The sequence below is a fragment of the Octopus sinensis genome, linkage group LG18 (genome assembly GCF_006345805.1).
Source record: "Octopus sinensis linkage group LG18, ASM634580v1, whole genome shotgun sequence".
Classification (NCBI taxonomy): domain Eukaryota; kingdom Metazoa; phylum Mollusca; class Cephalopoda; order Octopoda; family Octopodidae; genus Octopus; species Octopus sinensis.
The window spans coordinates 28049520-28076347 of NC_043014.1; the positions used below are offsets into that span (position 1 = coordinate 28049520).

The window sequence follows — 26828 nt, forward strand, 5'->3', positions numbered from 1 at the left end:
GTGGACTCTGATAAGTATTCTAGTTGTTTGATCAAAGGAACTACATAAATATTGAATTCTATAACGTAATTGGCTAAGTATTCCACATACACTCGTAGCTTTAATATAATTCTCAGGTTGAATCAGCATGATACAATGTGACAAGGCTACCTCCTTTAATTTGTAGCAAGAACCACCTAAGAATTTTAGTTTCCATCTGTTTATTTTCATTCACAAAGCTTATCCAAGGATTCATGTAGTGGAACAGAATCTGGAATCATGATTGCAAAACAAATGTTTTAACCATTTGGCACATGTAGTACATACACTTAATTGTGTATGAATACAGTATATTTTCAAATAGAGTTTTAACTTTCCTTCAATTGACCAATTTTTCTGGTTACCTGTGATGGATAGATTTGCATCCCTTCCAAGGATAGGGTTGTCTTTCATTCCATTTAGCATCACAGAAACTAGAGTAAAACGTCATCATGAAGTACTGTGGTCGTTCTAAAAGGGCTACATCCAGTCATATATTCACACACACATTTGGAATCTGAAAGTTAATACTGCAAATGAAGAACCAAAATTAGTATGAACAAACAGTTTATTTAAATTTCATTCAAATAGATAATGGCTCAAGTGTTGTTGTCGTTAGTGGTGTGGTGGTTGCAGTAGTATTGTTGCTGTTCGTGGTCATGGTAGTGGTGGCAGCAGCACCAGTTCAGCAGAGTCCAAAGAGTTATTACTTAGGCAGTTACTGATTGGAACTTGTCTGGAATCTTCTTGCTAATTGTTTTAAATAAACAGAACAACTGAAGATGTCCTCCATCCACCAAAAGAGGAAGGGATTCTTGACATAATATGGAAGATTGGTTGGAGATTAAAATTCCGTGTGAATCAGTGAAGTGTGAATATGGCTGTAAGATTAATTGGTATATTTATTAAACAAAGATGATTTCTTTTGACAAGGTACAAGACCTATTTTGCAGAAGAGATGGGGATAGGATGCTGAGCTAAAGTTAATCGAATTTATCCAAATATATTTATCATTGGTACTAATAAACCTTTCTGTTTATGGGGAGATGAAATGTAAGAGTCAATACAGGCAGAATTTGATATTGGAACCTACAACAATGAAAGTAAATACCAAATAGTATTTAGTTTGTTCTATCTACTAATTACCCCAACCAAGCTCCTTTAAATAATAATGAGGATTTCTTAGACTGGTAACTAGGCCACAAACAAATAGAGGAGAGGAGTGGGCAACTGAATCAACTCCAGTTCAAGGTTGAATCTATTTTTATTAAGCTCCATCTGGATTTGAACCCCAAATATAAAAGAACAGAACTTAAAAGTGAAATGTATTCCATTACTCTACCACTTCTAGCCATACTGCACCATTCATAACAACTTAGTAATAGTTTTTTTAACCAGGCAAAAAAATGTGTAACCAGTTCAGAGTACTAAATATTATTATAAATAACAGCAGCCTTACCTGAATCCAAAGCATCAGCTTTATGGAGAAGGTGAATTGAGAGTGTATGATGTTCAATTTTTTAAGGCATTACAAATTTAAGTGAAATGAAATAGCAATGACTAAGAAACAAATCCCATATTAACTTCACTAGATTTTAACATCTACTCTAACTGCATTTGCAATAATAACAACGAGACTGATGACAGTAATGATGATTTGTAATGTGTAATTGTAGGCATGAAAACCAAATGTTTTTAGAATTTGTCTTTCAAATTTTTTTCTATATTTTGCACTAAGTGAAGTAGTCTTCAATGACAAAAGAAAGTCAAAACTAAGATCGCTAAGGACTTAACATTGCATCAGGTTAAGGCTAAGTTAAATCCACTAACAGCATGTTATTAGAACTTTACTAGTATTACAAAAAAAAAAAAAAAAGAATTCAATGACAATGGGATTTGAACTCAAGTATGTGGTACTTCTTGCCTGAAGTTTTGTTCTTTTAACTATTCTGCTCCTTAGAAATAAAGATTTCTACATATTTTGCATAAGTACAAAATCTCAGATTTACAAGAGTAGAGAAATAAGAAAATGTGATGTGCATGCCTTTCCTAAAATATTAGAGATAAAATGAAATGAACTGGTTACAACAAAGACATTTGCCAATAATTATAATTCCTTTTGATGAGGTACAAAAGGAATTTTTGCAACTAGAATTAACCAGTGTGCATGTGTGTGTATATAAATACACACACAGCTAAGAATGGGTTGACTTGAACAATGAAGCACTGAAATTTACATTCTTCAAAATATCCAATAAACAATTTCCATGGCTTATGCTGACTGTTGTCCTTGGTGTTCATAATAAGAAAAAAAAATGGATTTCCCTACATTGGCACAATACTACACATTGGACTTATTTTTTTCAATTCCATGAGAATGAAAGGCGAAGTTGACTTTATCAGTTGACTTTGAACTAGGTTCTTGTTTATTGATCCCTGCAAAAAGATGAAAAAGTTAACTCCAATGAGATTTGAACTCAGAATGTAGAGACAAAACTAAATACCACAGCTGGCTCTATTGTACATTTCCTTCACCATCTCTCAGAAATTCAAAAATACTTGATCATTTTACAGGTAGTGGTGGTGGGTAAATTATAAAAGGACAATACAAAGAAAGAATGTTGACCCCCTCCACTTCCCAGATGCACATGCAACATGCATTTGTCTGGAGGTTACTACTGGCAATATAGCCTCCCAACACCCACCCGTACCAATCCTGTTTCCACAATACTCTAAATAACTCTACCCCACACAATCCATTTACTACTTCATGCTATCCTTGACTGATGTTTTTTTTATGAGACACAACCAAGCCAATGTTGGGAAGAGGGGGGCACAGTCATTTGAACCAACACTGGTAGTACTACTAGATTGTTTTGGAATTGTATTGACCTCACTAAGAAAATGAAAGGCTTATTTGATACTGGCAGAGGGCTTGTATTCAGAATGTAGAATGAGAAACAAAATAAAAATAAAAAAAAGCCTAAATACAAAAAGGTATTTAGATGTCCTACTCTCTTCTGTCAACTGACTTTCTGCCCTTGAATAACATCAGCAAGTGGAGTCGATACTTACTGAAAACAAAATGGGGATGGGGAAAGAAAGAGATGGCCACATCCTGAAGAATGGTAGATGTTGACCTCTGTCTGAAGACAAAATTGATAGGTTTAATAGCTACATCCCCAATAACAAGTTAGTGGTGGTCAGACACAACAGCATGAAGAAAGAGAGTCAATACAAATTACAACAAGTCAGACTCAGACATAGACCCTCAAGATGGTAAAGTGATGTTAGAGCAATAAGAAAGAATTTTCAGAAAACATTTTACGGTAGGTCCCGCTGGTGATCAATTTATCCTTCTATATTGTATCAAATTCATTCCACAAACATATGAAATGGCAGGGAGGTGTGCTGTGTGCACATGTGTGTATGTATGTGTGTGTGTGCTTTTTAAAAAATGGGCAGTAGTGAGAAGGGAAGTATTTTTGAATCAGAACTCATGCCTTGAAGCAAATGTCTTCCTGAGATATGACTGTTTGGTCTGATGAGGTTTGTGTTGTCGCATGATTTTGAGGGAAATGGACCTGTAAATCAGTATGAGTAAAAATGGCATTGCTATTTTCAAAGGTGACCACTTGGGTCACTTGCTGTTGTTGGTGTTGTTGCTCAATGGCAGTTGCGTAAGCATGTATGTTTTGCTCCATGGACATACCATCTTGGCTGTGGCCATCATAGCTATTGGCTTGTTCAACAATCTCGACTTTTCTTTCGATAGCTGGCATATACTCAATTGAGGGCTTTTCTTCTTGATCCACAACTCTGATGATAGGTTTCACATCTGGAACTGCCTGGCTTTGACAGTTAAGGATTGTAGTTGTTGAGGTTGGTCTGGCATTGTTGCTCTGGTTTAGCAGTGTTTTATTGCACACGTCACAGCTAATCGTTGGTATTTCAGCTCCATTTCCTGTGCTATGAGTTCGAATGTGAACAGTAAGACTGTCTGAGCGAGTGAATGTCTTACGGCAATACTCACAGCTGAAGGCAGCTATGGCAGCTACAGGGTTGCCAGAACTGTTTGCACCACCTGCAGCTGCAGCTGCTGCTGCTGCAACTGCGACTGCTACTTTATTGCTGTCACCAGCTGTTACAAGGGTAGGTGTACTGTTAGTAGTGGTGACAAGTGTAGTATGGTTACGCAAGTGCCAATTGAGGCTGTTGGCGTTGTTGAAAGTTTCTGTGCAATACTGGCATTGGTAAGCTTTCTCAACATTGCTGTGTTTCTGGCTTTTGTGTACCAACAGCGATGCAGCATCAACAAACGTCTTCTTACAGAACTCACATATGCACAGAAGTTGCAGCTGGGTAGCATCTGTAGTGGTGATGGAACCATCAGACATGTTAACTGTGGTTGTAACACTTGTGTTGGCATGTTTCTTCCGATGTTTGGCAAGTACTCCTTGATCAGCAAAAGCCTTGTGACATGTCTCGCAGGTATAAGGTCGGTTGTCACTGTGACTGCGAAAGTGCTGGCCTAGTTGAGACGCAAATGTAAACTTTTTCTTACAGATGTGGCAGGAAAAAGGTTTGTCTCCAGTGTGTGACCTGATGTGTGAGGTCAAGTTGGAGGAATGAGAAAAGGATTTGGCACAGTACTTGCAGCCATACGGCCTCTCACCTAGAAGAGAAAAAAAAAAGGAAAAATAAATAAAATAGGAACAAAACTAATTACTAATTATTTTTCAGCTTGGTCTTTACATTATTTATTTCAATTATATAACAAGCAAAGATAAACACCATATAGAAAGTTCACATATAATTTGGTAATAAGGCATTCTTCCCATTGTCATTATGTATATGATTTCTGCCTTCTTAAATTCTACTCTGACAGATACATCACTTCTGACATCAATTTACTTGATTTTACATCTTCTCACAGGTGTCTCACAACTTTTACAAAATCATTTCAGACAATGAACTCTTATACTAATCTTTATATAGTCCTCCACCACACCATGTGTGTTCTTACAATATCATACTTTCAAAATGTACAGATCCACATTAGCCACATCATTCCCACTCATACTTTTCACTCTTCTGAGTCAAGAAAACCCACAGGCTATGAATAATACCATTTCTTTGGCATTTAACGTTCTTGCAGTGCTATGAACAAGTTTCACAGTAAGATTCTAGTTTCCTAAACAATAAAACTCATCTTCAAATTCTGAAGGTAATCAAAATATTATTTAGGCCTATTGGTAAAGTTAAGAATTAACCCAGTGAAAATGTATTTACTGCGTAGCACCATGCAAGTAGTTGAAATAAACCATAACAAATAGTCCGTTATTGATTACTGACCAACTTTGACCAAAGCTCAACTAAAATTATTTTCTGTTCACCGTTTTATGATTAGAAAGGACAAGTTGGGAAGACTGCTGCTGTATAAAAAGAAAATTACTAGAATTTTACTACTTTCCTTAAATATTCGAGTTTGAAAAAACCACTCAGAATCAAGTCAACAGTCATCCTTGCCACATTATCAATATAAACATGCAGTGTTTATATATATTCGCCAAAATATTCAGGTTTATTGTTGTAATTATTTACTGAATTTTGGCACAGGGTTGAAAATATTGCTTTTCAGCCACTAGGTTCCGTGTTCGATCCCACTCTGCAGTACCTCAAGCAAGTGTCAATCATAACCGGCTTGACCAACGTCCTTTAAGTGAACTTTGGCAAACAGAAACTTAGCAGAACCTGGAGCATGAGTCCATACTTATATTTTGATTGTTTTAATCCGGAGATCAGCCATGTAATAAAGAACTCAATGTACAATATATATTTAAAATGAACGTCCTACCTAAGTATTGATGTTTTGAATGAATTATTAGTGGAGACACGAAAGAGCCCCCCAAAATAAAATTAAAAAACCCAAAGGGAGACAACTCTAACCGGGACGCAAATTAGCTCACGATAAAATTAGCACCACACTAGACACTGAGGTCGACTTAATTGATGTATAATTGCAATTCAATGATTGAATCCAAAACAATAACAAAATTAATAGTTATATTAATTTGGGCTGCAAGATATTTTTAATGTATTTGTGTACCATAGAAGTTAATCATTTCAGTGATCAAGATTCAAAATACATCAAATATCACTTGTTTTATACTTTGTAATAACTCTTAACTTGCTTTAATGTTTAAACCACAGTTGCCACCACCACTCCGTTTCCACTCTAGAAAACCTGTATATACTTAGCTCCAGTAAACTCCTATCAAATTGCATACCTATGGCTTAACCAGTAAAAATCACTACAACTGAGATTTGAAGATTGATTTTTTTATTCTTTTTTTGTTAGCACTTTCACCAATAAATTATTTTACTAATTTACGTCAACCCTGAAAGAAAAGTTACATCTATTTTGGATGAATGCAAATCCTAAAACGATTCAGAGAAAATAAAGGGAATAATAAAGGAAAATTCTATCTGGCTTATAAAAGTGAGAAATTACAATATCCTAGGCATATTCGGGAACTCATAATTTTGATAACACTATGATAAGCAGCTTCCACTAAAACAGTAAACACTCGGAAAAAAAAAAGTGGCAAAATCACAGAAAATGTTTAATTTCAGATCAGTCCTGATCAAGCGATTTCTTTTTCCCCAGCCATTTCCTAGGCTGGAAGAAGAGGTAGTACCCACCATAGTATTTGCAAGCTCTCCAATATCATACAACTAAGATATGAGCAGGAAGGGAGTTTCAGAGGGCTGGTGTTCAGCAGCAACACCATTCCAGATATGAGAGTAATACTCTGTTGTGAGGTTTACCTGAGCTTTGTAGTGTCAGTAAATGAGATATTTTCTGCCCCTAAAAAGGACCAGTTTTTGAGAAACAGTGATGTCTGTGCTTGCACATGTCATTTTGTACCTTTGTCAACAAAGCAGTTCCCTAACCTCAACTCAAAACCTTACTCACAATGCTAATTATGTAAGTAATAATATATTATATAATCAATAGCATTCACAATTAGCAATAAACTACTTTAATAATTCACGATTGTTCATATCATTAGTTAAACATAAAATGTAACATATGACAAGACCTTATTCTCCAACAAAATCAGTTTTAAAATTCTGTATATCAGAACAAACTATAGACTAACAAACTTTCAAGGTAGGAGGAAAAGAAAAAAATACAAATTAGCTTATATATTTTCTGATTAACAAATTTCCATTTAAATACCTCCAATAGCTGCAATATAACCTGCATTAAAACAAAGGTGGTCAAACTGATTAACAAAACTTCACTAACAAGCATACTACAATCACTTGCTACAGCTTCTATGCTGTTACCTGACCTACAACAAATAGCAACCAAATCAACAGTAAATCACATCCCACTATCTTAAATCATAACTAGAATGATTTGATGGTAGGCCACTTTGTCAGGTTTCTCTTTCTTTCTTTGAGATTTCATTTCCTGGTGGAGTCATGAATTAGAAGTTGTGACATTATGTACCAATCCTTTCCATTTGTTGAAAACCACATCTCAGAGCTTGTCATATATCCATCTTTTTCTCTTCTTGCCTTTTTGTTTTTTTTACAACAGTTCTTTAAAGAATGGCCTTTGCAAGATGACTGGATCTTGTTACATAGCCATACTATCTCAGCTTAACTTTCTTTTCTTCATCATTGCAAGGTCTTCTTGGGAGCTATTGTGGTACTGGATGTTTGACAGACCTATTCATTTGTGATGTGGCTCAAGTACAAGATACATAAGATGTTGCAGTAGTATCTCATTTTCAATGCTTGAAGATGAGAGTACCAGTATGTACAAGAGTTTGTATTTTTCATGATGATGTCTCTATTCTTCCATACTGACTTGAGTTTGGTTGGTGTAGTCTGTTCAGTAGATGCAATGATTGCTGGTCTTGATCCTTTTCCATTAATGGTTGCATCTAGGTATTTGTAGTGCTTTATTATCTCAAATCAGACTTAACTGAAACTTCCCCATACTAAACAATTTAATCTTCAGAACTGCAGCTATATAGAATCTTTTCCTGCCTACATTTTCTACACAAACAAACCCATGTAAGTTCAGTATCTATCACATCAACCTCCCTAACCTAAGAAGGTTTGAAAAGGTTATGGGCATTGCACTTCTTCCATTAATTCAGTAACATATATAAAAAACTATTAAGTCACATTACATAGAAGCTTCCAAACTGGTTGCTGTATTAATATAAAAATTCTTAATTGGCTGATATATTTAGTCTAAAATGTCTAATTAATTTATGTACTGACATAAAATTAGCCTTAATTGACTAATATAGTAAATTATGGGAGACTTATACTATGTTTTAGGGTTAAAAAATTTCATAAAAACAAAATAAGAATTTTTCAGGAGACAAAATACATTACATTATGATTTAGTTTCAAATAACCATATTCGTCATCAGCTGTTCAGACTTTATCATGAAAATAGTGAAGTTATATATTTCTGTATTTGAATAACTTCCCAAAAAAATTAGTAGTTAGGAGTTAAATTATGTTTTTATATTTACTTATCACTAAGCTAGAATTCTGACAACCTGAAGACAGGGTTCTTATATACAGCTTGAATGTAACATTTAATAACTGGTTACAATTTTAATCTGAACAGTTTTGATACAGGTATTTTAGGTGGGTTGATAGCATGGGACCATGGTTAGTTAGGTAGGTGGGTGAGTGGATGGAAAATTTGCCAGCACTAGATTCAAATGTCAAAATAACACTATGATATTAGGGAAGGGTTTATATGAAGCAAGATAGGTAGTTCTACTTTCAGTTAACAGGAGCGAGAAAAAAAAAATGGATAGAGCCTATGATAGATGAGGGCTATTTAGAACAGCATACAAGAGCAATGGCAAGTCTTAAAAACGTATGAACAATATTTCATTCAGAATCACAGTATTAAAAAAGATAGACAGAAACTGAATTTATAGAATTATAAACATTTAATTATCTAAAAGAAGCCTATAAATGAAAAAGAGTAGAGAGGAGTGAAGAGTAGCACTAACTGAAATAATCCCAACATATATACCTGTCTGATAATTATTTTGAGCCAAGAGGAATAAAAACAAAGTTAGGGTATGAACTCAAAGAGTATACATCACATAAACCTCTATATAAGAATTTCAGTCAAATGTATTAATGTTTTTGTCAACTCACTTTTCTAATAGTATTTTAATCAACCCCAGCACATGTCCTGTGATAGTGTAATAAATCAACCTCAGTATATAGATAATACTTATTTTATTTGCATCCATAAATGGGCAAAAGAAAAATTCAAACTCATCAGTCCATGTGTGTTGGTGCTTTTAATGTCTTGCTGCCTTCTCATTTCACTTGCATCCTCTCCCTTCCATCATGCAAATTAACATTACATATTCAATGAATCATGCTCAACTCATTTTTCCCGATCCTCTGCTAACTATTTAGATAGTGTTCATGCAGCACTAGCACATCATGTTCCATATGTAGATATACATTTGGATCTTTTACGCAGAGAGAAAAACCATTTGCTACCAATACAAGTAACAGTTTCCTGAAAGTTTTCATTTCTTACTTCATAAAACCACCCCATAAGCTAGTTCTTATGTGGCTCTTTGACCTGCTGGAAATCACAATCAAATCACAGCTTTAAAATCTTTAAAAAAAAAATAACAAAAATGGAAAAACACACGTAACTTATATGTTTGTTAAGAGTACACATATATATCATTGTTTTGATTCTCATTTTGTGTGTTCCCAATAATTTTATACTAGCTTGGCAGACATAAACATGCATCAGCAAATATTTTGTTTGCTGAATCCCCATATGTAAGAACGACTATTTTCTGTTAGATTCAGAGTCCTGGACAAAGTTTATGACTGAAGAGACAATCATGCTGAAAACCCAAAGTTTACTATGTTACTAAATCATATGTGCTGTCACCACATATAATTTAAAGAGAGTTGTTCCCTGAGGTGGAAAGTGAGCAGTGAATAGCATATTTGAATCCACTGGAATGTGTTAAGAATGAGTATACTTGTCATTCTTTTTATTCTATTTTGTATGCTCACAATAACTGAGCATTAAATAATGTAATCCTAGATGCATTACTCCTAAGAACAAGACAGGGATGTTACATCTGGAGTTAAATACCAACAACTATTTCCATGAGTCAATGAAATAGCTTCTATGTGGTTGCTCAACATGATAAAAATAGCACAACCTGCCATCTTAGAAAAGGAATTCATTCAACAGTGTGGTCCTAGATACACCATGTCCAAATGAATGAAATATGAGGTCGTGGCTGATTTACTTTTTATCATAAATTTGCACAATCAGAGCTGACCTGAGGCTAACTGATGACTACTATATTCAGTACTAATTATGTCATTTTGGTAACAGAAATTATCTGCAACATCCAGTAAAACACAACAGCAGTCTGTAGAGTTTATTTTAATGGAACTACTAACATTATTGAGATTTGAATTCAAAATCATGAGGCAACAATAACTAAACTATGATATTGTAAGACACTTAATCTAGCTCTCAAACTCAAAATTGATATACTGCTTTGGATATTATTCAAGGCAACTTTTCAACAGATGCAGAGTGGTTGTGTGGTAAGAAGTCTGCTTTCCAACCATACATAGTTTCAGGTTCAGTCCCACTGCATGATAACGTGAGAAGTGTCTTCTACTATAGCTTCAAGCTGACCAAAGTCTTATGAATGGATTTGGTAGACATAAACTGAAAGAAGCCTGCTGAATATATATGTGTGTGTGTGTGTGTGTCTGTCCCTCATCAGTGCTTGACACCAGTGTTGGTGTGTTTACATCCCTTAACTTAGCAGTTCAGTAAAAGAGACTGACAGAATAACTACTAGTATTAATAAAATACCATGGTTGATTCATTTAACTAAAATTCTCCAGTATTGTGCCCCAGCATGGCCGCAGTCTAATGACTGAAACAAGTAAGAGGTAAAAGGATATATAGTTAATTTTCTTACTCAGACTAAGGACTTAAATTCATGTGAAGCTATAATGAGAATCTGCAGCATGTTCAGGGAATGGGGTAGTATGTTATTACATAAAAGAAAGAATATATCTACAAAAGTAACAAACTAGTTTCATCTGAGATGAAACTGAAGATTTGTACTTTCAATTCCCTCAATAAAAATAATTTACACTACACATATACTGACATTTCATTTTTACGAGAGGTAGCCAATCTAGTATTTTATAGATTATATACATCAGAGCATGCATGGTTGTACAGTTAAGACACTTGTTTGTCAACCATGTGGCTTTGGGTACCTTGAGCCAATAAAAGCCTTGAGAGTGGATTTGGTAGCTGGAAACTGAAAGAAGCCTATCATGTGTATGTGTAAGCTATGGACACATAACAGGTGCAGCATTATCAAAGGAAGGCTAACTGGGAAGATAGATTTTGTATGTGGCAGATGCTCAGGAGCAATAAACACTGAAAATGTGCAGAGAACAACTTCTGCCACATTCTAGGGAGAAAAACTAGAAGTAGTTGATAGCTTCTGTTACCTAGGTGACCAAGTCAGTAGCAGGGGAGGGTGTGCTGAAAGTGTAGCTGCTAGAATAAAAATAGCTTGGGCAAAGTTCAGAGAGCTCTTACCTCTGCTGGTGACAAAGGGCCTCTCGCTCAGAGTAAAAGGTAGACTGTATGATGCATGTGTGCAAACAGCCATGCTACATGGCAGTGAAACATAGGCCATGACTGATGAGGACATGTGTAAGCTTGCAAGGAATGAAGCTAGTATGCTTTGCTGGATGTGTAATGTCAGTGTGCATACTCCACAGAGTGTACCTTGAGAGAAAAGTTTGATCTAAGAAGCATCAGATGTGGTGTGCAAGAGAGACGACTGCGATGAGGATAGTTGTGTGAAAATGTGCCATACCCTAGCGGTTGAGGGAACTTGTGGAAAAGGTAGACCCAGGAAGACCTGGGATGAAGTGGTGAAGCATGACCTTCGAACATTAGGCCTCACTAAGGCCTTTGGAAATATGCTGAGCTTGAGAAGACCTGGCAAGCCAAGTGAGACCATAACCTCGTGGTCTATGCCAGGGGTGTAACCAGCCCACTTATGCATACCTTTCCTTCACTGGACACTAAACTCTGCTTGCAAAGACCTGTTGAGGCAAGTGAAATCGAAATCAAATTTGATGACTGGCATCCGTGCTTGTGAAGCACTAAGAGCACCATCCGAGTGTGATTGTTGCAAGAGCAGCTAACTGGCTTCCGTGCCAGTCGCACATGAAAAGTACCATTCAAGCATGATCGTTATCAGCATTGCCTTACTGGCACGTGAAAAAACATTCGAGCAAGGTCATTGCCAGTACCGCCTGACTGGCCCTTGTGCCAGTGGCATGTAAAAGCACCCACTACACTCTTGGAGTGGTTGGCGTTAGGAAGGGCATCCAGCTATAGAAACTCTGCCAGATCAGATTGGAGCCTGGTGCAGCCATCTGGTTCGCCAGTCCTCAGTCAAATCCTCCAACCCATGCTAGCATGGAAAGCAGACGTTAAACAATGATGATGATATATGTGAACCCTTCTCTTGACATCATGTGATGGTTGTAAATGAGCATCACCATCATACAAGTGAGGTTGTTCATTTCCAGTCTTTGGTGGAGAATGTGTTAAGTCATGAGGAAATATCACCTTGCTTGACTGGCCATAGAAAATCTGCCTCAACAGATTCCATCTAATCCATGCAAGCATGTAAAAGTGGATGTTAAAAGATTGCTCTAATAGCCGAGTCACTATCATAACTAGAGAAGTTTCAGGTGTGGAAGCAAGGTCTAAATTAGAAGGCCCTTAGTCTTAATAAGTAGAAAGGCAGACAATCCACAAATCCCTTCAGATAGATGGCCCAGCTGGATCTGTAGAAAAAGCATAGGTAGAAACTCCATAAGATGTACCCGGTGTAAGCTATGGACACAGGTGCAGCAATATCAAAGAAAGGTTAACAAGGAAGATAGATTTTGTGTATGGCAAATTCTCAGGGGCAATAAACACTGAAAATGTGCAGAGAACAGCTTCTGTCACATTCCAGGGGAAAAAACCACAAGTAGTTGATAGCTTCCAATACCTAGATGACCTAGATGAGCAGGGGGTGGATGCTCTGAAAGTGTAGTTGCTAGAATAAGAATAGGTTGGGCAAAGTTCAGAGAGCTCCTACCTCTGCTGGTGACAAAGGGCCTCTCGCTCAGAGTAAAAGGTAGACTGTATAATGCATGTGTGCAAACAGCCATGCTACATGGCAGTGAAACATGGGCCGTGACTGATGAGGACATGTGTAAGCTCACAAGGAATGAAGCCAGTATGATCTGATGGATGTGCATACTCAACAGAGTGTAAGTGCCCCAAGAGAAAAGTTGGACTTCAGAAGCATCAGATGTTGTGTGCAGGAGAACGACTGCACTGGTATGGCCATGTGTTGTGTATGGATGAGGACAGCTATGTGAAAAAGTGTTATAATCTAGCAGTAGAGGAAACCTGTGGAAGAGGTAAACCCAGGAAGACCCGGGATGAGGTGGTGAAGCACGACCTTCAAATGTTGGGCTTCATGGAGATGATGACAAGTGACTGAGACGTTTGGAGATATGCTGTGCTTGAGAAGACCCAGCAAGCCAAGTGAGACTGTAATCGTGGCCTATGCCAGTGCAGCATAACTGGCCCATTTAAGAGTACCTTTCAATCATTGGGCAATAAAATGCACTTGCCAATGACAGTACTGTCTGAATGGCACCCATGCTGGTGGCACCATTAGTGTGTGGTCAATGCCAGTGCCACCTGACTGGTCCTGTACCAGTGGTACATAAAAAGCACCATTCAAGTTTGATTGTTGCCAGAGCCGTCTGACTGGCACCCATGCTGGTGGCATGTAAAAAGCACCATTCATGCGTAGTTGATGCCAGTACTGCCTGACTGGCCGTCATGCCGGTTGCATGTAAAAAGCACCTACTATATTCTTGGAGAGGTTGGCGTAAGGAAGGGCATCTAGCTGTAGAAACTTTACCAGATCAGATTGGAGCCTTGTGCAGCTTTCTGGCTTGCCAGTCCTCAGTCAAACCGTCCAACCCATGCCAGCATGGAAAGCAGACATTAAACAATGACGATGATGATTGCCTTTACATAAATACAAAGAAAATAGAAGTTGCACATACTAGAGGTTTCCTCTCGCACTGTCACCATAACACAAATAATAATGGATTTTTAGAAAAACAAGTTATAGAATTTTAAGGGTGAAAAATAAAAAGATTATTAATAATGACATTTTCTCTTTAATAATTTAACTATCAGGTGAAAATTCCATGTTTTATAAATTTTCTTATTACTATTTTGATGTATAAATCTACTATAGATCTTCATAACATGGTTTCATTATATTAATAATTTTGATCATGTCCAAGTTCATTCCATAGTTAAAGTTGTAAAAGCATCACTTTTGAAAACACGAATGTTATCTCTCAAATCAAATAAGGTAGGACATATGTAGTTTGAGATAAAGTTTGTCTGCAAAATATGGCTAGAATGCTTTTGATCACAAATCTTAACAATTACCAATCATTTTGCACTCAGCAGGTTGCATAAGATAATGCTCACTAAGTATTGAGACACACAACTAAAGGAAAATTTAACAAATATTTAATTAATGAATTTTAACAAACATTTAATTATTGAATGTGGTTTAGTCTGACTATTTTAGGGTATGACCTTAGAAAAAGCTAATATGTTGGTTATATCATGAAATTATGTATGTCAAGCAGAAAGCATGTATGAAGGTTCAGTTTAGAAAAGTGGATATAAACTATGATGATGATGGTGGAGGTGAGAATTGCGCGCGTGTGCACACACACAACTTGGAATAGAATATTAAACATTTAATTCAAAAGTTTACAAATATATTCAGATTTCACACAAGGTAATATTGTGTTTAAAATTTTCCATTTAAACTTTCATATAGATCAAAAGAAACTGCTGTAAGAGATGACATCTTGATGGTGTTGGTTCTGACAAAAATTCCAAGACTATTACCACTGAGTACATACTGTAGTCAGTTGTTTTACGATAAAATACAAAAGTTATTTGTTGTATCTAGCTAGGAATACTTTTCTACTGGCATTTTGTTTACTTAAAGATTTCAAACTTGCTTAGAAATCTTTTTGCTTCTGAAAAATAAGTTACTGTGATTTCCTTGGAAGAGTATGACACTGAATTCACAAGAGTAAAAAAATTGGCTCTTGGGAGGGCCAGAAAACTTCTGGATGTTAGTACAAGAAAAACTTCCTTGTCCAAAAAAGTTTGCTTTCATTTTCAACCGCTTATGTAAAGCTGGTATTTTCTAAGATGGTACACTTTATCTAGGACTTTATCTTGGCTCTCCTACCTTTTTAAGACAGTGTAGGATGTCATTTGAGGGAAATTTGTTTACTGTTTATAACAGATTGAGCAACTATGTAAAGATTCCTTTGATTTCATTTACTGATATATAAGCTAATGCTGGGACATAACAGATTAAACAGTTCTTCTATAAAATTATAACAGGTTTCAAATTCAAATATGATCACTTTAAAATCAGTCAAATATGAATTACATGTTCTATAAAAAAAATTGAGAAATATAAATACAACTACTTTTTTCTTGCTTCCCTTTCTAAAAGCTAACTTTTAGAAGGAAGCAAGATGCACTTAAAAAGACAGGCCTATTATGTTGAGGTATCAACAACAGTTTGAAAGTCTTACTTTGAAGAATATTTGGAGAGCACAAAATTTAGAGCATAGAATGGACATATTGATCAATTTTGCATTAAAATCTTAATCTGGTTGACAGAGCTATTCAATATTCTCATATTGATAAATACAAGTTGTGAAATTCATGTTAGCATTTATTTCGCAGGTTTAATTGGTCCTTCATTTGAACTTGTGTTCATAACAATTGTTATCCATGTTGTCTGCCAGTGATTAAGTCAGATTTCTTTGTCAAATGTAATGCTTTTTTTATTCATATTGATTTGAATTAGTCCTGCATTATCTTGTAGCTTTCAGATTTTTAGAATAATATTGTAGGGTAAGTGCGTGAGGCCAGATCTGGCTAGTTTGAAAGTAAAAGGTGGAATATTTTGGCCGGATATGGAAGGTTTAAATGCTAAAGGGTTAAACCAGTCCATGTTCCATTGGCAGAGACTTTAGATGACTGAACTTCAGTTACCTACTGATAACGTATGAATATGAAGTATGCTTTTATGTCCTGTAGTAACATCTTCAGTTCCCTAACCACAATAAGGCTAACAACCAAACATGGGATTGGATTAATAGCCAAATGTATGAAAGTGTGTAGCCCATTTTAATTCAGTCCATGTTCTCTTGCTTAAGAACATGTCATATTGATTGAGTAATCCTTTGACTGAAAGCTTTGAAGCCGTGACCTTTACATCTTTTTAAGACATATTTATTCAAGACTATATTATTCAAGGTGACCTTAAAAACTATACTTCAGGAGCCTGTCTTTCCCAACTACATATGACTTTAGTTTTGCAGGCTGGAGTTTGATAGTAATTAGAAAAATGATTGGTACATATCTCAACTAAAGAGCGAAGAATATCTAAACTATATTACATTCAAAAGAGATACCTAAGGTGTATCCAGTCTATGTAACAATAGTCAGTAGTGATGGTCTGTCTTGACAAGAATCAAGTAGGATGTATATAAAAATTTGATGTATGTTAGTGTAATGAAAAATAAGGATTACTAGGCAAGAATCTTTGTTGGAGAAGGGCCCTACACAAAGACATGAACATACATCATCATCATTGTTGTTTTAATGGTCACTTTTCCATGCTTGCATGGGTCAAACAGAATTTGTTGAGGCAGATTTTCTATGGCCCTTCCTGTAGCCAACACTCATTTTCTAGTAAGGTAATATTTCCCCCTTAGCTGGACATATTTTCATAGGAGACTAGAAATGAACAATATTGCTTTAAGGTGATACTTATTTATAACCATCACACAATGTCAAAACAAGGGCATACACACACACAGTATATATATTAGGAGGTACTCATAAGTAACCAGAAACATTCTCTGTGGGACAACCCCATTATAGTTCAGGCTTCTGCTGTTAGAAGCCACTTGATGCAACTCTCAGGCATCAGTTTTGCCGACCAGCAGTGGCATGCTGTCACATGGTGTGTCTTTGTTTTGCAGTGCTTCTCCCCTGTTCGTCAATTTTTGCAATGGCTGAAACGAAGGAAAATTCTGTAAAATTCTGCTTTTTGCCAAGGAAAACAGCAGCCGAAACAGTTGTTATGCCTTAAACAGCTTACAAGGATGCTGCTATGAGCAAAACACAAGTTCACAAGTGGTTTTCAACCTCATTCAGGGCAACTGTCAACCAACCTCATTCAGAGCAATCCTTGACCTCCTGAATGAATAAAAATGTCATGAAAATTCATGAATTGATCTTGGAACACCATCACCAAAAAATTGGCAAACTTGTTGATCTGACTGGTGTGTCTTGGAGCTCTTGCCAACGAATTTTGAGCAAGGAATTGTGAATGAAAAGAGTTGCAGCAAAATTTGTGCTTTGCTTGCTCACGGAAGATCAAAAGCAGTCACAACTGAATGCATGTCGTGAACTGAAAGAACAGTTGGAAGTTGATCCAGATCCTTTTACAAAGGTCATCACTGGTGATGAAAGCTGCTACGGCTATGACCCAAGTCAATGGAAGCATTCGATGTCCTCATGCCCCCAAAAAGCACATCAAGTGAAGTTCAGCATCAAGACGATTCCGATTTGTTTCATCAATGCGAAATGAATTGTCCACACAGAATTTGTTCCTCCTGGTCAAACTGTTAACCAGACATTTTATATGGCAGTTCTAAAGTATTTGCAAGACACAGCAATACAAAATCGCCCTGACCTTTGGCAAGCAGAGAGTAGTGGTTTCATCATGACATTGCGTCTGTGCACACTGCCCTAAGTGTGAGACAGTTTTTAACCAAAAATGGCATGACCCCACTTACCCACCCTTCCTATTCTCTCAATCTTGCTCCCTGTGACTTTTTTTGTTCCCCCAAATGAAAGAAGTCCTTAAAGGAAAACGTTTTGCAGATGTGGAAAAGGTGAAGGAAAAAACGACAGAGGTATTAAAAGGCATCACTTCACAAGAATCCAGGACAACTTCGAACAGTTGAAAGCATATCTGGACCGATGCATTGCTTCAAATGGAGAATACTTTGAAGGTGGTAAAAGAGTGAACATGTAAAACTAAGTGAGTAAAATATTGCAAGTTTCTTTTGGGTACACCCTCATATATGTACATATGTGACAGGCTTCTTTTGGATTTTCATCTATTAAATCCACTCACAACGTTTTGGTTGGACCAAGGCTAAAGTAGAAGACACTTAACCAAGGTGCCATGCAGTGGGACTGAACCTGTTGTAATAGCCTGTGCCTCTTATATCCTTTCTATAAATATAACTATAATACTTAACCAAGAAAGATAACAGTAAGGAGTACCTAACATCAAAAATTGTTAATTACTAAGAAATTATAATATGGAACATGGTTAAAATTTAGACAGATACATACTGAGAGAAGAGATAATAATTATGGGGAATAAGTCTTAGAAACACAAGTGAAAATGGACTGTAAAAGCTCAGATATTTGAAAACTTAAGAGAAAAATTTATTTTTCAAATTTACTGCTTTTGCAGCCATGCTAAATCCTGGAATATATCAATTATTAACATTTTATGTTAGTCTTTATACATCAATTAATAAATATTAGATTTCAAATCAAGTTCAAAATTGATAGCTGATAAAAAAAAAATATGTAGTGGTTCCACAACAAAAGCTACCTGGTGTTTAGCTAGTTCTATAGTTCCTGTTTGCAAGTTCAAATCTTATTCCAGTTCATTCTTTTTGCCTATTCCAAGTATTAAGTTCCAGTTATATACTAGTAAGAGAGGAATAACGTTATATTTTTCCTCAAACAAAGAAGGTAATAGTGAAAAGACAAAGCCAATTTTGAACATAAGTTTCTTTTAAAATGTTACTTGATTTTCTAAAGTAGCAATCAGATCATAATGTATAAGAAGTTCAAAATCTGATTGCTAGACTCACACTCCCCCAACACACCAAGGATTCTTCCAGGGACCTGACTCTAAAAGTAATCTGATTTTTCACTTTCTGAAAATACTTTGTTCTTTCAGTTATTTCAGTGCCTTACAATTGCTAAGGAGAACAAAAGTTTTGTACTTGTGTAGTTTTCTTTTTCTAAGACACATACTTATGGAAACCATGAAGATTAACTTTATCTCTTTAGTTTGTTAGTTCTGGCAGTCATACATTCATTAAACTATTTTCAACATTCAACTAGCAGCAATAGACATGGAAAAAAAAAATGATACACCAAACATGTCATATTGTCAAACATACTGCAAAGAATCACAACTCTGAAAGCTCATTCAATTTCTATTGATTGTTATCAATTTTTGATATTTGTTACAATATTCTACTTTATACATACAGAGGAGAAAACAATAATCAAGATAATTTTTGCATCATAGGTTATATTAAATCATAAAATTTATCACAAAAATAAGGCAAGAGAGTATTTACCTGTGTGCGTCCGTCTATGATTAGTAAGATTCCAAGACTTGGCAAAGGCCTTGTGACATGTTTCGCAGTGGTAAGGGCGCTCACCTGTGTGAATGCGACGATGGGAAGTTAGGTTCCACGATTTTGCAAATGTTTTTTTGCAAAAATCACAAACAAAAGGTCTTTCTCCAGTATGCAATCGCCGGTGAGAAGTTAGGTTGGAATTCTTGGAAAAAGTTTTTTGGCAATATTCACATTCAAATGGTCGATGTTGTTGCTGCTGCTGTTGTTGTTGCTGTTGTTGTTGTTGTTGCTGCTGCTGCTGTTGCTGTTGTTGTTGTTCGTTATCAGTTGAAGCTACATTTTCAGTATCATCAGTTGGTGATATTACATTGTTGTTAACTGCTGCTGCAGATGAAACTGCAATTGTAGCAATTGTTGTTCCTGCTGATCCAGCTGTGGTGGTTGCTGTGGTAACAGCTTCCTGTAATATTGTTGGGTAGGCAAATGCAGTGTTGCAAGCCTCCCATGTAAATTGAGCCTGTGCTTGCTGTTTGTCAGCAGTTTGTATTTCCATTATTTGGTATTTAGTTTTATTTACTATATTACAAACAATAATTTAGTTCCTTAATTTGATAAAAAAAGATGGGAGCAAGTCTGCAATTCTTTCGAAATGGAATAGGTTTATGAATATAATTTTGGAAAATATTAATAAATAAAAGAAGTTTTAAATTGCAATTAATGTGGCTTAATAAATAAACATTACAGTTAGGGACAAAAAAAAATGTTAGAAAATCAATAAGCCAAACTTGGTTATCAAGAATCTAAGAATATCAAAATGAAACTAAGAATTCAATAATGGAATTTGATACAAACGAAGAATTTTCTGAGCAGATGTGTTTAACTTTTCTTCACAACAGTTGCAGTAGATATCCGAAACAGAATTACTTGAGGCTGAAGGTTTTAAAACTGATCTTTTTTTGTTGTTAATAAATAAAATAGAAAGTTTCTTCCGGAGACTTGGAAAGAAACTCATTTCAAAAGATCTTGATAAAGTTTAGTAAGGATGGTAATCATAACAATACTGACTCAATGTTGAGAAAAGTTTGATTTACAGAAGCATCCATGATGTAAAACAATCTAGTGACCATAAATATGTGTTAATCCAAATGTACTTGTCAAATAGGTTTCACTTTAGCTGCAGAATCTAAGTCACTTAGTCTTGAGGATGTGGAAATGCTGAAAATATAAAGACAGCTCAATAATAAATAAAGCATACAGTGATTATAACATCAACATCAACAATATATATTTGAGTTTTGAATTATAAGCAGCTCCAATAATGTAAACATCACTGATATCACATACTATATGTGTTTTGTTTATGCACTTATTAGCTGCAGGATAGCATCAGAGGAGAAAATCCCTTTGAGATGCTGTATTAAAAAAACACTGAATACATCAAAGGCAAGGCAACTCACCCTGTAGGTGATCAAGAACAATAGATATTGATATTTCACTGTATCTGCAGCTCATTGGCATTGTGCACTCAAGTTAGTTCGGAATAAATTGCAATCACTGGTCTGGGTATATATGCAAATTTATTTATGTTGCAAGAATGAGAAAGAACTCAATAAAGTCACAGTCCCACCCCCAACTTCAATATAACCAATTGTCCCCACTTGCCAGTGAGTACTGCTGTATGAGTGCATAATGGGAAGCTATGTAATTGTCTGCAGACTAATGCTGTGTACATGTAGTAAGACTAGCATGTTCTTAGCAGGTAGTTGTGTTAGTATTGCACAATTGTTAAGTGTATAAGCATTTGAGTCTATACTAATGTATAAATGAGTCTGAGTTTGTTTCATTCTTTTTTTTTTTATCCATAAGTGCTCAACCCTTGCCAGTGTAGAAAAACAAATTGACAAAATGTTGATTAGTAAATTGAAAACTCTTGCATTTAGTTGTCTGAAAACTTTTCATTTTTTCCATTTTCGGGACTGGTGGTGATGCCATTCATACAATTAGAGTTGTCATTTGGTCGTGTGTATAGCAAGGGGTTTTATTTGAGCATACACTAATTTTCTTGATGTGTGTACCTGAAACCCCCCCCCCCCTCTTACTAATGGTAATGGAAAATCTTTTATAGTTGAAACCAAGTTCTATAAATGCTGAATTTCTTCATCCCATAAATGTTCTTCAAAACTTACTTCATCACTACTAAAAATTGTTTGTAAATATGGGGGGGGGGGGACATATGGGCTTTCCCTCATATTTTACAACTATTTCCTTTTTTGCTGCTGTCATGTGAATTACTTGTTTAATATCAACTGTTGCAATTTCCACAGAACTGTTCATGCTAAACAGCAACATTTTGAATAATGAGCTTTCATCAAAATGTGAATTATTCCTAATTCCAATGGCTATAAAATTGGAGTGCAAGTTCAAAGATACTACACCCAAATATTATCTAAATAAAGCAGTTTGCTATGTGTAGTACAACTGTCTATCAACAAGAATCTCTATTTTATTTTCATTTTTTTTTTGTCCACTCCATCAACTCTTGTCATTTAAACCCTGTTATTGACATCAATACTAAATGAGAGATATACAACACAATATCTTTCTTTTTCCCAGAATCAATGACTTCTACAATTTTTAACTTTTTGTGGAAAAACTGTCATCTTTCCTTCACTTTGTTTTTCAAGATTTACACTAAACCACAATAACAAAATAGGTATCCCTTGCATAATAATCCAAAACAGAAATTTTGATAACCAAGTCTTGATTTTGCAAATACAAAAGTATGCAAATTTCAATAGTCAGGTCAACAAAGAATCATTCAAACATTAGCATTGAACCAGCCCCCATCCCCTGTCAAACAGATATTCTGTATTATTTAGATGTCTCAAGTTATTGACTTATCACCAAAATAATTTTTAGTTTAGAAGACTGAGTGACAAAATGCAATAGCAATGCAGATAGAACAGTAAATACAAAAAATAATAGCAAAGATATTGAAATGTCAACTTAGAAATACTGAACTTAATTAGTCATCACCATTTAATGTCTGTCTTCCATGCTGGCATGGTTTGGACAGTTTGACAGGAGCTGGCAAGATAGAGGTATACCAGGCTCCATTATCTGCTTTGGCATGGTTTCTATGACTGGATGCCCTTCCCAACACCAACCACTTTACAGAGTGTACTGATGGCACTAGCACTGCTGCTTTTTACCTGGCACCAACACCAGTGGCATCACCAAGTAACTTGCAAGACAAAGACCTCCTGGCTGGGAGACAGTACTGAGGGAAGTGGCTTTGAGCCATGAGAGAGGTTAAAGTATAATAGAGAGATAGAGATAGGTGTCTTATTATAAAGGAAATATTTGGCTATTGTAGTAGGAAGAGGAAGGAGAGTTAGAGTTGTAGAGAGAGAGTGAGAGAGAGAGTGAGAGAGAGAGAAAAATAGACAGTGTTGGAGGAACCTCAGAACTTACACATAGAGAATATTTGAGAGGGAATGGGGTAACATAAGTGGTACAGAGATGAGATGTTTAGAGATGGGGAAGATATCATTATCATCATTTAACATGCATTTTCCAAAGCTGGCATGGGTTGGATGGCTTGACAGAAACTCTAAGGTCATAGACAACATCAGGTTCCATAATCTGTTTTGGCATGGTTTCTATGGTTGAATGCCCTTCCTAACACCAGCCACTCCACAGAGTGTATTAAGTGCTTTTTATGTGGCACCATCTACTTGTGGCTAGGGGATATGTGGTAGATATATGAGAGCATAAAACTTTCAAGAATTATTTTAACATCTTCACAGATCAGTTTATGTTTTATAGCAGTCAATTAGAGGCCATGTTGGGGCACTGCCTTGAAAAATTTTAGTCCAGTACTTATTCCATCAGTCTATTTTCAATTAACTGCTAAGTTACAGGAACATAAAAAATACAAAGTAGTGGTGGGGGGCAAAGATACACACACACAATGGGCTTCTTTCAGTTTATGTCTACTAAATCCACTCACACAGCTCTGGTCAGCTCAAGGCTATAGTAGAAGACACTTGCAATGGGGCAGGATCCAGAATCATATGGTTGGGAAACAAACATCTTCTGCCATAGCCACACCTGTAAAGATTTGAATTTGATTGCTTTCAGAATGTGTGAAAAGAGAGATGGAAAGATGACTGATAAATAAATCTTAACTGCACTGTTATTGCTTCATTAGGGCTTTTGACATCTATCACTCTCATAATTAGTACTTTGTTTTCTATCATTCTCTTCACTCATCCCATCACATGCTGTTTTTATCATTGTGTAGCTGTCAACATTCGCTCTCTTCTTTTACACTTCTCTATCACCATCTTGCTCTCATTATTTCATTACTGTCTTTTCTATCTGTCAAAGACAAGGCAACCCTTGGGTGCTAGAGAGGACTATTTAGTCCTGCTGGGAACATGACAACTCCTCTTGTACTGGCTCCACAATAAAATGCACCAAGTATGTTTTGTTAAGTTGTTGCAGTTAGAAGGGCATCCGATCATAGAAAACATAGCAAAAATAGTATCTGTGGGCTGGACGTAGTCCCTAGCTTATCAAAAAGAGCAGTGGTCCACCATTAGAACCGCCTTGGATCCATGATGACCCAGCCAACCTAGGCATATAAAGAAAAGAGGGCATGATGATGCTAATGGAAAGAAAAAATAGATTATCAGCAATCAAATATAAATTTCACATAGGCAGTCAAGAAATTTTAAATGTTAAGAACTGAGGCAGTAGTTTGATCAGGAACAAGATTAGTTTTTCTTTTTCTTTTTTTTTTTACGAGGAAAGAGGACTATAATTGATTAACCAGATTTTCGTACTTATTTTGCCAACACTAAAAGTATTTGGCAAAAAGAACAATGACATCTATCATCATTTAGTTATACAAATAACAAGTTCAAACGGACCAGCGAAGGTGGTGTATACGATCGCTCGACTTCCTAGATATAACAACCAAATCTCCTTCAAATCGTAATCTATAGCAAAAACAAAAGGATGGTCATGGTTGGAATACCTTTGATCATAGATCTGTTGGGTAGGGGGTGGCATGAAGCTATACAATAACAAATTCAAAAATAACAATTGTCTCTCCTTTGAATTTTTTTTTAACAAAAAATATTTCAGAGTTGTAGTAGCATTAGTGAAATAACTCAAAAAGCGGTTCCAATTAGGAAGTGAAATTGGATCGCGAAAGAGATTCGGTGAAAACTCACGTCGTATCATGCAGTCGCAAATTATTTGATTATTAACGAGTTCAGATGTAATGTGAATAAGTGTGTGTATATTAGATATAGGGTAAAGAGCCACATCAGAATATGACCGGATGCAGAGGGTGGAGACAATGATATCAACTGAAGAGCGTGCAAATAAAGATATCTCTTGACGGGAGAGCGTAAAAATATAATACCGAAGAACATGATGATTAAGCACAACAAAGTGATGAGGGGAAAACTGTGCCGAAAGTGTATGAGTATAGACACACACACACACACATATACATATATATATATATATATATATATATATATATATATATATATAATGGACTCAGAGTAAACTTACATATCAAAAACTGATTGAAACTAGAAAAGTATAAAAAGCGAAGGCAATAATATATAATTAACGATGTCAGATGTGAAGATGTCAATTGAATATTGCTAAACAGACATGCATACTTTTTTTTTTTAATATTCATAAACTCTGATTACTATTATTATGATCAAGTATATTAAGAGTTTGTTTACTTCAACGAATATAAACATTTGTAAAAAAAAACAAACAATAAAACCGTCTTACTAAGCGGAACCACACGCACACTCAAAAATTAAAATAACTATATATTAGGTATAAGAAATAGGTCCTTGGCTCATTTTAAATTAATGTTGGTGCTGAAATGTACTGTTAGATAGAGTATTAGTGGGGAAGGAGAGAAAGATAAAGATAAAAAGGCAGTAATTTTGTGTCCTACATATTTCATCTTGCTATCGATGTTAGGATACAATAAGAGAAGGGTGAAAAGAAAAAAACCGTAAAACTAGTAGATCAGATTCAGTCTATTTAAGTAGATAAGTGAAGTTAGGAAAAATGGGTTTTGTTTCACAAGTTACTTAGAGATTAACGACTGAGGTACATTAAAAAAATTAAGATTTCATATACTTCAAATGACTTCGTGATTTCTTACAATTAAAGTAGAAACAAAATAAAACTGAAATTGCAGGATGGCTATAACCAACTGAATTAAAATTAGTACATGTTTGAGACTTATTCTCTCGACACTGAAAGTGATTTGAACTCGGAATGGAATATATATATATATATATATATATATATATATATATATCCTGACACCTAAAGCGTTTCTGCCACTTCACGCTTTGATAATTTCGACTTGCAATATTTTACGCCTCGGATGTCACTGGTCTAATTAAATATAACCCTCAAAGAAAATTAACTTTGTCATAAGGATATAAGCTATAATATCTAATTTAAAAATTGACTTCAACACAGGCGACAAATATAGACAGATAAATAGGGGGTTACAGGATGTAAAAGCTCGTTGATATAACTTACTAAGTTAATACAAGAACTCACAGAAGAATGTCAAAGATAATTCGATAAATCAGGAAAGATAGAGGTAAATATAAAAAAAATTAAATACAAACACACATCTGTGCGAGTGTATGTATATAATTTTTCCTTTCCTCTTTGTACGCTCATTACAAACACACCCTACGTGTGTGTGTGTGTGTGTGTGTATATCTCTATGTACAATTGTCAGAAAAGGAAGTTAATGAAGCACTTGCCGAATACAGAAATAACAGAAGTCAAAAATGAAAGATTTATCAACCACTATTATTTATAGTATTAATAAATTATAATTATTATAACTCGATATAAATCGTCCTAAGAATCCTTTTAAAAATTAAAACATGCGAAATGCCAGATGGAGGGGTTTGTCTAAGGTTACTAACAGACTAAAACAAAGAACACTCTAAAGTAGATTATGTAGACGTACGCAGGGGATTTAAAACGGGTTTTTCCTCAACAAAGATGTTTTTAGAATTTCTGATGAATATACAAATATA

The 26828-nt window shown here is 35.5% G+C and overlaps 1 protein-coding gene and 1 long non-coding RNA gene across 7 annotated transcripts in view; both read right to left on the bottom strand.

Annotated features, from left to right (window-relative positions):
- LOC115221395 (zinc finger protein 2 homolog) overlaps positions 1 to 26828 on the bottom strand; it is a 30548-nt gene that overhangs the window by 2660 nt on the left and 1060 nt on the right. For 2 of the 6 annotated variants that reach the window (XM_029791573.2, XM_029791572.2), the window contains exons 2-3: positions 19711 to 20928; positions 569 to 4693 (exon numbers count right to left, since the gene is read on the bottom strand). In XM_029791573.2, the coding sequence (XP_029647433.1) occupies positions 3516 to 4693; positions 19711 to 20266 (1734 nt within the window). In that variant the 5' untranslated portion in view covers positions 20267 to 20928 and the 3' untranslated portion in view covers positions 569 to 3515. Of the gene's footprint in view, positions 1 to 568; positions 4694 to 19710; positions 20929 to 23725; positions 23827 to 24956; positions 25140 to 26828 lie in introns of those variants that run through there. The other 4 variants (XM_036510829.1, XM_029791574.2, XR_005002849.1 and 1 more) reach the window with 4 other exon arrangements.
- LOC118766944 lies at positions 569 to 26497 on the bottom strand. The gene is made up of 3 exons (XR_005002850.1): positions 26477 to 26497; positions 24085 to 24087; positions 569 to 3464 (listed from the first exon to the last, which is right to left on the bottom strand). It is a non-coding gene; the product is annotated as an uncharacterized LOC118766944 (long non-coding RNA).